The 11,168-nt window shown below is 52.8% G+C and overlaps 1 protein-coding gene across 1 annotated transcript; it reads right to left on the reverse strand.

Annotated features, from left to right (window-relative positions):
- Positions 1-800: 800 nt before the first annotated feature.
- Positions 801-1,685, reverse strand: MIF (macrophage migration inhibitory factor). The gene is made up of 3 exons (XM_063087781.1): positions 1,439-1,685; positions 1,105-1,277; positions 801-990 (listed from the first exon to the last, which is right to left on the reverse strand). Exons 1-3 carry the CDS (start codon positions 1,544-1,546, stop codon positions 924-926), a joined length of 348 nt encoding a protein of 115 aa, XP_062943851.1. The 5' UTR covers positions 1,547-1,685; the 3' UTR covers positions 801-923.
- Positions 1,686-11,168: the final 9,483 nt, after the last annotated feature.

Consider the following 11,168-nt stretch of genomic DNA (forward strand, 5'->3'; position numbering starts at 1 on the left):
TTAGAGCTAATGTACCGCAAAACATGATTGGTAGCAATGGAAACCCCAGGCCTGGTGTTTTCTCAGGGAACTGTTGTGGTGGGCCTTGGGTACCTCAAGCACAGAGTTGGGGCATGGGCAAGGTAGAATAACCAAGAACTCTGCACTGTGCATCTCCCCACCAACACACCAGCAAATTGTCCCAAATTTCTGGAACAAAGCAATTTTCCAGGTCAAGAAACTGAGGCACCGGCTTAGCAGCGACTCCAGGTGGACCTTTCTCTCCTCAGGCTACCCTTATCCATCTGGAAGGTGGAGGAAGGTGGAGAGGAGAGAAAGGTCCATGTCCAGCTGACTTCCAATCCCCAACCAACATATCAGATTTTGATCCCAAGTCCCCCTCCCCCTCTTCCATGCCAGCGCCATCACATGGCACCCTCCGTGGTGGCCCTTCGGGTGGGGACAGATTCAACTCTGGGTCCCTGTCCAGAGTTGTGAACATGCCCAGGGAGGGCCAGGTCACGAACTTCAACTGGGAGGCTCAAATTCAAATTCGAGTTTGACCCTTGGGTCTATGGCCCCAGGCAGGATGCCAACCTCTCCCCACCCCAACACACCTCCGAGAAATGAAAAGGGCTAGGGCTTCTGCCGGGGGTGCTGGAGGGAAAGGCTGGACAAAACGGTTCCCGAATAGCAGGTTCCGAGGGGGGCCAACCTGGCCCTGGGCTCGCTACCACCACCCTCCCGGCCTCGGCTCCAAGTCAACAATCTCCGGGCCCTGTACCGATTCCTTTGTAAGCCAAAGAAGCCCAAGGCAGGCGTAGTCTCTAACCATTTATTTTTCCCTCCCTCCGGGGGTCGCTAGGGGTGAGGCGGACAGCGGGGCCCAGGGCTGGACCCAGGTAGGCGGTACCCAAGTAGGCGGATCCGGGCCGGCGCAGCCCTTAGGCGAAAGTGGAGCCGTTCCAGCCCACGTTGGCCGCGTTCATGTCGTAGTAGTTGATGTAGATCCTGCGAAGGGGGGGTGGAAGGCGGGCTCAGCCGTCGCCGGGCCGGCCATGGGCTGCGCATCCCTCCGCCCTCCCGCCCTCCGGCGCCCCCGAGCCCTCCGGCGCCCTGACGCACCTGTCCGGGCTAACGCGCAGACGCTCGGCCAGCAGGCCGCACAGCAGCTTGCTGTAGGAGCGGTTCTGCGTGCCACCGATCTTGCCGATACTGTGCAGGCTGCAGAGCGCGCACGGTTCGGTCGACCCGCCGAAGGCCACGAGCTGGTCCGGGACCACGTGCACCGCGATGTACTGCAGGGGGAGGGGCGCGGTCAGTCTCCCCGAGCGACCTCACCCGACCCCGAGCGTCCACTTCGGGACGGAGCCTCAGTCCCCCGGTCCCCTCACCGCCCCCCAGTCCGGGACCACCTCGTCCGGCGGCCACCCCGTCTTCCTATCCCCTTCCCGCAAACCTGAGCCGGCTTGCCCGTGGCCTGCGCCAGCTGCTGGGTGAGCTCGGAGAGGAGCCCGTCCGGCACGGAGGCGCGGGGAACGTTGGTGTTCACGACGAACATCGGCATGATGGCGGAGGGATAGCTGGCCGAGTTCAGGAAGACACACCGACACGCGCCACTGCTGCAGCGGGAAACCTGAGCTACGTGACCACCGCCCCGTCCCGCCCCCTGCGCGGCCGCGGCTGCGGCTGCGGCTGCGACTCCGCCTCCTGTGATGTCACGGCCGGCGGCAGCCCCGGCCCCCAGGAGGTGGTGACGTCACCGCAGGCCGAGGCTCCGCCCCAGAGGGCGGGACCCGGGTCGAGTCAGCAGGCTGCCCTGGCGGCGACCAGCACCCCTCAAAACAGTTCTCCACGTGGCGGCCAGAAATCTTTTCTCTCTCGTTTCTTTGTTAGTTCTTTCGCTTAGTCACTGACGTTTACTCGAAGGAGCTGTGCTAAGTGGGGGGATGCGGAGGTTAACCGGGCAGATGGCCCTTTGCTTGTACGGAGGCGGTGAGGTGAAGCCCCAGCTCATTCCATCACATGCACTGATCCTGTTTGTGTCCTGAGTCTCCGGGCCTCATGTCTCCAAGGGCTTCAGTCCTGCGCACGTGGGCTTGTGTGTGTGTGAGATGGGGAGGGGTGGTTATGGCTGCTGGTGCGAGTGGAGCTGCCATAGCCGAGTCACCATCCAAGGACCTTCCCTGCATCCCTGGACTTCAGGGTGGCTGAGGATGCTGGGAGGCCCCGAGCGGAGGGGCAGTAAGCAGGAGGTGAGGCCCAGACAGAGCTCCCTGAGCCAAAGGCGCTCAGCTCCGCTCCTCCAGGCCACAGAAAGCAACCCCACACCCCCGGCCCCTGAGCAACTTGAGCTCCTTAGGAAAGTCCCACCCTAGTCAGGTACCAAGGTTGCCCTCTCCTAGAGACCTTGGTGACGTGTCTCTTCCACTAATGGTAAGCTCAGGGAGCATCTAGCAGGGGGCCAAACGTACAGAGGACGTTGACTAAATACCGGCTGAATGAAGACAACCATGACACAGCAAGAAGAGGGAAGGATGGCGACTGGATTTAGGGCCCTGGCCAGGCCAGGGATGTGGGGGAGTGGCCGGGGATGAACTTGCAGCCCTGCCATCATTGGTCAGAGCAGCCTGTGGCTGAGTGGCCTCCCCCACTCCCACTCTAAGGAGGCCTCCTGGTCAGGGTGCTGTGCTGGATAGCTGATCTTTCCCAGGCCCTGTTGAGTTTGGCCAGGTCCTCAAGATCTCCAGAAAGGCCTTGATCTTGGTCTCTAGCAGGTGCAATTCACACATCAACCTTGGCAATGACTGTGTGACACAACAATCACACCTGTGTCTGTGGGATCCACGTGGCACCAACCAGCTTCCAGTCAGGAGGTCCCATGGCCCATTTATGCAAATAAGTGTTGGTTCCTCCAGGTGGTCCTCAGGCCGCTTCTCTCTCACACCTCCAGTCTTACCTGTGCCGAGTGCTCCCTTACTACTATGCACTAATGGCGCTCTAGCCATGTATCCAGCTGGGGGTTCTCCTCTAAGCCCCAAAGCCTGACTCAGCATCTCCTGCTCTCTATGTCCAACCCAAGTGCTTGACTTTGCCTCCCACACCTGATCGCCTGCTAGTGAAATGTGCCTCCTTCCACTGTCCCCTTATCCTCACTTCTCTCTACCCCGCTGCCCCATCACCTAGTCTACACTAAGTGACATCACCTTTTGCCTGGATCACTCTGATACCCCTGTGGTGAACCGTTCCTCCTGGACAGAGGAGTCAACTTCTGTCTCAGGGCAGCAGATTTGGCCATTGACTTGCTTTGCAGTGAAATAAGTGACATGAGTGACTCCAGGTAGAAGACTGAAGAGCCAGTGCCTGGTTGGCTAATTCTCTAATAGTGGATCCCACAGGCAACGGGTGGTGGGTGGCAAGGTGGAGCCTCACCAGCAAGCACCAGAGCTGCCCCTGCAGGTGAGCAACTGTGACTTTCAGGTTATTACTGTAGCAAAGGGGCTCCTTCCCTGACCAGGACAGCCTCTGAGCTATTTGTCATCTACTCTTACCCTCCCCAGCTGTTTCCAGTAGCAGTCAGCCCCACCCTTCTGGAAGGCATGTGAGGAGGTGATATGATTCCCCGTCCCATCTCTTACTAGCTTGGACACTTGACTAAACTCTCTGAGCTTCAGTTTCCCCATCTGTAATTTGGAGGTGACAATAGTGTCCATCTTACATAGAGGTATTATAAGGACCAAGTGGCCTAAATGCTGGTCATAGTCCTCTCTGATACTAGAGGTAGTACTGTCTCAATGCCCCGGGTGACCCGGGTCTGCCAGCCTCCCCCACCCTCCCTTGTTCTCTGAGTTGTGGTGAAACTGTCCTTTCAGTGCCATGCTTCTGGCTCCCGGCTTGGGCATTGGTCCTTAAATGCGATATGCCCACACTTTCCCTCATCTGACTCTGGCTATCCCCCAGACCTCAACCCAGCCTCAGTTCCTTGGGAGAATCCCAGGAGCACCTGGCTCAGTCAGGTCCCACATGTGCCCAGCACCTGTCCTAGCCTTCAAGGCTGTCTCCATATTTCTATTTGTGTTAACACTTCGTGTCTAGGCAGTAAACTCCATGGTGGTGGGGATGGTCTTTTTTTGACTGTTGTTTGTCTTTTTATGCCTACTTCCTGACCCATTACCTCAATGGTAGACAGATGACCCCCAAAGACATCCAGGCCCTAATCCCTGCAACCTGTGAATATGTTATGTTACATGGCAAAAGGCACTTCGCAGATGTAGGCAGGGTTACAGACCTTAAAATAGGAAGATTATCATGGATTATCTGGGTGGGCCCAATCTAATTACATGAGTCCTTAAAAGCAAAGGAATTTTCTCCACCTAGAGTCAGAGAAGTGCAGCAGGAGAAGTCAGATTGGAAGCAGGAGAAGGACTCAGTGTCCATCACTGGCTTTTGAAGATGAAGGGGGCCAGAGGCCACAATGAACTGAATTCCACCCACAACCTGAATGAACTTGGAAGTGGCTTCTTCCCTAGTTGAACTTTGGACACCTTGACTTTGGCCATGCAAGGTGTTAGCAGAAAACCCAGCCATGTCATGCCAGACTCCTGACCCACAGAAATTGTGAGATAATAAAAGTGTGCTGTTTTAAGCTGCCAAATTTTTTATAGGAGCAATAGAAAAGTAGTACACCTGGAATCTATAGGGGCTCAGTAATTATCTGCCAAATGCATCAGGAGCTGTTGGCAGCTGTGACTGCCGACCTCCTTCCTCCTCACTGATAGCAGCAGCCCAGTGCTGTTCCGTTAGAATGTTCACTGCCCCAGAACTTCTGGCAGGCAGGCGTGGCCACGTCGCATGGCTGTGGCCTGTGCAATATATAGGGTTTATGGGCAAGCCTCTGCTTTGCTGATGGAGGCACCATCCAGCCCCCTTCCTCCTGACCCTGCCTGGAACTTGGACATGATCCCTGGATATGCAGCAGGTGTCCAGCAGCCATGAGCTGGAAAAACACAGGCTCCACCCAGCCCTTTTAGCTGCCTTTGGTTACATGAGAAAAAGAAGCCTCTCTATGCTGAAGCCACTGTTTCTCAGGGTTTCTGTTATGTGTAGCCACACTGCAACTCTTGGCTGGTGCAGAGGACATCTTGAGTGTCATGTGCCATGGTGAAGGGCTACCAGGCAGAGAAGAGGGAGGGAAGAAAGATCAGTTGAAGGAGGAGGAAGACAGCATACATGAGTAGCCAGCAGACCCAATGGTGGGCAGCCTGGTTGGCTGTCCCTGTGGGCAGGATCTGAGTCACCCACACTAGAGGGAGAGCATGGGGATAGTGAGGGTCAGGGCCTGCCAGCCCCCCACCCAAAGGGGCACCTTCCCTTCCTCTCCCTGCTTTCTCCCAGCTGTGGTCTGCGGTGGGCCCACCCTCCCACCGGCATACACACACACCCTTCCCCAGCCACCTTTCCCTCAGCGGCCTTCCACCAGGTCCTCCCACGGTGAGAACCAGCAGCCCTGGGCCCCAACCATCCCCGACTCACCAGTGTCTGTGCCCACGTACAGGGCATCAAATGTGGAAACAGTCATGGCAAAGACAACCCCATTCCCTTCCAGTCATAGTGGAAGAAGACCTGGGGGGCCCATCACCCCGTTGGTGACCCCCAACACAGCCCTACCCGAAGGTATATTACTAAGCCGTGAAGAAAAATCTTTCACGGGACCAACGAAAGGAAGTGAAAAAGCCAGACGGACAGAACGTAAAGGGGCTTTGTAACAAAGCCAAAGTATGGCGCTAGCGTGCGCGGCCAACCCCCACTAGTGAGGGGCGCCCCCAGATTCCTCAGGGGAGAGTTTATATGTTGTTCTGGGACGGTGTGTTTCTCTGTCCTAATTGAGGGGAGGAATATTCGACCATAGGGGAGGATCTAGGGTAATTAAGGCCTAATAGGCCAATGCGAGGCTGCATCATGCATCCCTGAGTGTCTGAAGTTTCTGGTCATGCGCAGTGAAGTCACTTTCCAGTCTAACATCACAGGTGGGAGGTCGTCTGCACTTTTGTTCCTCCTAGTGCGCAGGTGCGGTGGTTTTTGTACTCTGCAAAGTTCCGGGTGCAGCACGCTGATTGGTTGGATGGTTAAGTTGTCGTCAGCGTATTATGGGCTCATTAACTGCTAGTGCCATCCAGTCGGAATATTTCTGAGCAGCTTCCCTGGGGCGTGTCTCTATTCCGTCCTGCCTCAGATACAGGACTACCAAAAGGGGTGTCTGCCAGGAGACCACCACAGAATATCCCCCCAGCCATCTGTAAGCATATATTGCAAAGGGCGGGCCACGGCTTGGTGGGGACCCCGTGGTCACGGCCAGCTCTCCCCCATAGGACACGGGAACCTAATATGTAAGAGCAGGGTGATCTGGGCTGAATCGCTTAACCTCCCAGAGCCTTGGTTTCTTCATCTCAAAGGAGGGAGGGGGGTGATTCCTTTCCCATAGATGACAACTGCAAACTTCCTGGCATATAGTAGGTGCTCAGTAAACGCTACCTAATCCTATTGCATGGTAACCAAATGTCCTGGAGTGGGAAATGGACTAACAGGAGGGAGACCTTAATAGTGGGCATCAGGGCAGAGCAAGAGACTGCTTTCTTTCCCTGTCCCACCCATGCCTTGCTGGATCACAGCCAAGCTGAGGCCAGGCTGCTCGGGGACCCCAAGGCATGGGCCTGCTCCAGCTGCTGTACAGGAGGTGTCACACGCCCCTGACAATTAACTGTTACGTGGAGGTGGCAGGGGCAGTAGGTGCTCTGGAAGTAGTGACATCTCTGATTCGGGGAGTCAGGAGAGGTCCCAGGGAGAAAGTGACCCTGAGCTGACCTCCCAAGAACAGGCTCAATAGGGGGTGTTTCAAATCTAAAGCCATTCAGAGGCAGCAGCATTGAAGGAAGGGGCTCACAGCGACGTGTCCTAACAGCAGTGTCCTGGGCTTCTCCTTGGAAATCTTCAGCTGCTGGGATACAGAGGAGGCATCAGTGTCCACCTTGGAGTGGGTGGCTCCCCATCCTTACAGAATAAACTCCTCAGCCTGGCCTCCAGGCCCTCTCAGCTCATCTCCCACCCTGGAAACCCCCTCCTTGGAGGCCAGGTGGGCTGTGGTCTACCTTCCAGCATCTTCCCTTTGTCCACAGGCCTTTCCCATCTCTACTCTGCAGCACTGTAGCCTCCATGAGGCCTCCCCAGCACCTCCAGCTGGAGATGACTGTCTCTCAGCTTCCTCACCCTGGGCCTTAGAGGAAGCATTTGCATGGTCTGCCTCCAAAGACACCATGCACATATGCATGTGTGTGTGCGCGTGCACGTGTGAGCCTGTGGGGCTGAGTAGGTGAGAAGTTGGCATCTGCTCCTGGAATATGGCCCCAGGGCTGGGGCCACCAGGACAAGAGATTGGGCTCCCCTTCAGTGTCCTTGTCTCTCTCTGGGTATCTGGTTCTCTCTAACCTTCAATGATTCCCTACTGCCTGCAGAATGAAGCCAGAGAGCCAGCAGAGCATGACTCCCAGGGGTTCAACCTACCTCCAAAAAGCCGGCACTAGGCCTCCATGTCCTCCAGCTCACTTCCAGCCCTGCTGCCCCCAGCCCTTCCTAGACAAGCCCCTTCTCCATCACTAATCCCCAGTGTCTCCTTGTACCCCTTGGATGGTCTCTGGGCCTCCCCAATAAAATGGAAATCAGGAAGCACAATAGACTACAGACTACAAAGGCCATCAGCACTGAATTATTAGCACCCTGTGCCATTGACCTCAGGCATCCACAAGTCCCTGGAGGCAGGGTGCATGGTGATCAAGGTTCAAGTCCCAAGGGCAAGCTTGTCCACCAGCACCCAGGTCTAATCCTGGCCCTTCCACTTAGCTGTGTGACCTTGGACAAGCCACTGGCCTTTATGTTCCTCAGTCTCTCACATGTACAACAGGATGATAGAAGTACTAATTTTAAGGGTTCTTTGCTAGGATTAAAGGAGCTAACTCTTGTAAAGCCCTCAGAGCAGTCCTGATTACATAGAAACCCTCCTTAGATGTTGTCTCTGAACATTTTGTTGTGAGACTTTCACTTTTTGCAAAGTGAGGGTCCCCACCATCCTTGCAACCCTGGGTGCAGCCAGAGGACAGAAAATGGGGTGAAACCCTCAGGATGTCATGGGCCCTAAGTAGATATGTGTAAACTGAAGGGATAAATGGAACAATTCAGCTGAGGCTCAGAGACAGTGAACTGTGTCCTAACAAAAGGGAACCAGCAACCCAGAGGTTCTGAAGGAGGAGAAAATGAGGGCTAATACGAGAGAAGGGACAGGGACAACAGCCCTTTGGAAGCTGTGCCTCTCCAGACCCTGCTGAACACCACCTGGAGACTGGCAGAAGCAGCCACTTGACCCTGCCACTGTGCAGGGAGAGAGAAGCAGAGACACACAGACACAGGCAGCTAGCAAGCAAGGTAGGGGGGTGATTCATGCCATGGGACGGGCTGATCGAATGCTCTGGGAGGTGTGAGAGGCCACATTGGGTCTGGGGTCTGAGCAGGTGGGCTAGAGCTGGGGAGCATGGCCCAGTCTATATGGGGGTCCCTTTGTTCTCTGTTTTTTTACATTAAAACATTTTATTGTATTGGAAGGAAATTCTAGAAGATAAATTTTGGTAAATTTTCATGAGCCGTAGAAGAAAAACAAAAATGGAGACAAGTGCAATGGCAGGGGAGGGGAAAGACAGCTGTGAAGCAGGAGGCAGCAGGGCAGGAGTTTAGGAGCTGGTGCCCGCTGTGGGGCCGCTAGCAGCTCAGACTCTGCAGCTGCTACAGAAGGAGTACCTGGCACTGGACTTGCTATGACAACAGATTCTGTCATTGCCTGTCCATCGAGAGTGGATGCTGGCTCTCTCTCATGAACTGAAGCAGGTGGCAGAGCTTGAGGTGACTCCAGCAATGGTTCAAGTGCTCTTGCCAGGGTTGCCTCCAGCTCTGGAGCCAACAATGCTCTGGAGCCAGCAATGCCTTGGATGCTGGGCCTGGTTCCCACTTTGGTGATGTTTCTAGAGCTGTTAGGTAGGCTTCCTTTGGCTCTGGGGCTGCAGCTGGTGATGGAGCCTTTGACTCTGCCTCAATGGGCCTTGAGTGCTCCTGCTGAGCCAGGAGAAGGTTAGCATGGCGCTCCACTTCTGAGCCTGGCAGGTTTAGGTGAAGATAGTCCAGCAGCACCTTCAGGCAAGAACATTCAGGGAGTGATAGAAATCACTACAGTACAAATCCAGCTAGGTGCTCAGGATGGAACACATGGCATATTTCTGATAGTCCCAGGGCCTGCTGTCCTCATTAGAATCAGGAACGATGCATCCATATCTTTGGAAGAGTCAGTTCAGCAACTGCTGGGGGGTGGTAAAGGCTTGGTACTTAAAAAGGAAGGTTTGGATATATGAGTGGTCACTGCCCAGGAAGGCAAGCACCAGGTGCTCCATCAGTGCCTCCTGGGAATGCTGCTGCCTGCCTTCCTGAAGATTCCACAGTGATCGGACACACAAGGAGATTTAGTAGTATCCTTCAATGCTGCTGCCTCTGAATGGCTCTAGCTTTGAACCCCCTCTGCTGAGCCTGTTCTTGGGAAGTCAGCTCAGGGTCACCTTCTCCCTGAGACCTCTCCTGACACCCTGACACAGAGATTTCTCTCTCTCCAGAGAACCCACTGCCCCAGCCACCACCTCCACTTAACACTTAATTGTTTCCTGCCAAAGGCCAAATTCTTTATTATATAACAATGGCTGATTGATTTCTTTGACTTAGGTGCCAAAGTAATTGAATGGGGAAAAGATGGTCTTTTCAACAAGTAGTACTGGTACAACTGGATATCCCATCAAAAACAAAAAACAAAAAAGCCCCCCAAAACCTCAATCTCTTACACTATACACAAAAATTAACTTGAAATCAATCACCAACATAAATGTAAAAGCTAAAAGTATCAATCATTTAGAAGAAAATCTTTGCAACACACTGGAATAGGCAAAGATATCTTAGGATGCAAAAAGCATGAATAATAAAAAATAAAATTGATAAATTAGATTTTATCGAAATAAAAATTTCTGCCCCTAAAAAGACATCATTAAGAAAAGGAAAAAGACAAAGAAAAAAATATTTGCATTACATATATCTGAAAAAGTACTGGCATCCAGAATGCCTACGAATCAACTGTTTGAGTGCAGTGGTGTTTACAACAAATTGATCACAACTAGTTATAGATTTCTTTGTTTCTTCTCCATTCCCACTGCTTCACTTAACCAGCCTTAAAGAAAAAAAAATAAAATAAGATGACATCAGATGGTTAGAGTGCATCAGAAGGTCAAGAGTTCTGATCCCCATACTGGCCAGCTGCTGGGAAAAAAAAAAAAAGACAACACAATAAAAATTAGTGGACAAAAGATTTTAACAGATTCCTCACAAAAGAAGATACATGAATAGCCATACTAAGCACATGAAACATTATTAGTCATCAGTGGACTGCCACAATTAAACCACAGTGAGATACCACTCCACACTCACTGGAGTGGCTAAATTGAAAAGATAGATAATACCAAGTGTTGATGAGGGTTTGGAGAACTCTCATACATTGCTAGTGGGAATGTAAAATAGTATAATCACTTTGGAAAACAGTTTCTTGTATAGTTCAACATACATTTATTATTAAGCCCAATAATTCATTTGCCCAAAAAGCAATAGATTTGAATGTTTATATCCCCTCCAAATTTATATGTTGAAACCTAATCCCCAATATGATGTTATTTGAAGGTAGGGCCTTTGAGAGGATATGAGGGGGCAGGGCCCTCATGAATGGGATTACCACTCTTGTAAAAGACACCCCACAGAGCTCCCTCACCCCTTCCACCATGTAGGACACAGCAAGAAGATGCCATCTAAGAACCAGGAAGCAGGCCCTTGCCAGACGCTCAAGCTGCTGGCACCTTGATCTTGGACTTCCCAGCCTCCAGAACTGTAAGAAATAAATTGCTGTTGTTTTAAAGCACCCAGTCTATGGTACTTTGTTACAGCAGCCTGACAAAGACACAAAAGAAATGGAAACATACGTCTATACAGAGATTTGTGTTGGAATATTTATACGTTTTATTCATGATGGCCAAGAATTAGAAACAACCCAAATGCCCGCTGACATA

Source organism: Cynocephalus volans, chromosome 2 (assembly GCF_027409185.1).
Source record: "Cynocephalus volans isolate mCynVol1 chromosome 2, mCynVol1.pri, whole genome shotgun sequence".
In the NCBI taxonomy this organism is placed as follows: Eukaryota; Metazoa; Chordata; class Mammalia; order Dermoptera; family Cynocephalidae; genus Cynocephalus; species Cynocephalus volans.

What these genes read in the sequence shown, in the direction of transcription:
- MIF (XM_063087781.1), bottom strand. Translation starts at nt 1,546, where the DNA reads ATGCCGATGTTCGTCGTGAACACCAACGTTCCCCGCGCCTCCGTGCCG. An exon ending in CCACGGGCAAGCCGGCTCAG is followed by an intron (nt 1,278 to 1,438) that starts GTTTGCGGGAAG and finishes CTCCCCCTGCAG; the next exon opens with TACATCGCGGTGCACGTGGT. An exon ending in CTGCGCGTTAGCCCGGACAG is followed by an intron (nt 991 to 1,104) that starts GTGCGTCAGGGC and finishes CCCCCTTCGCAG; the next exon opens with GATCTACATCAACTACTACG.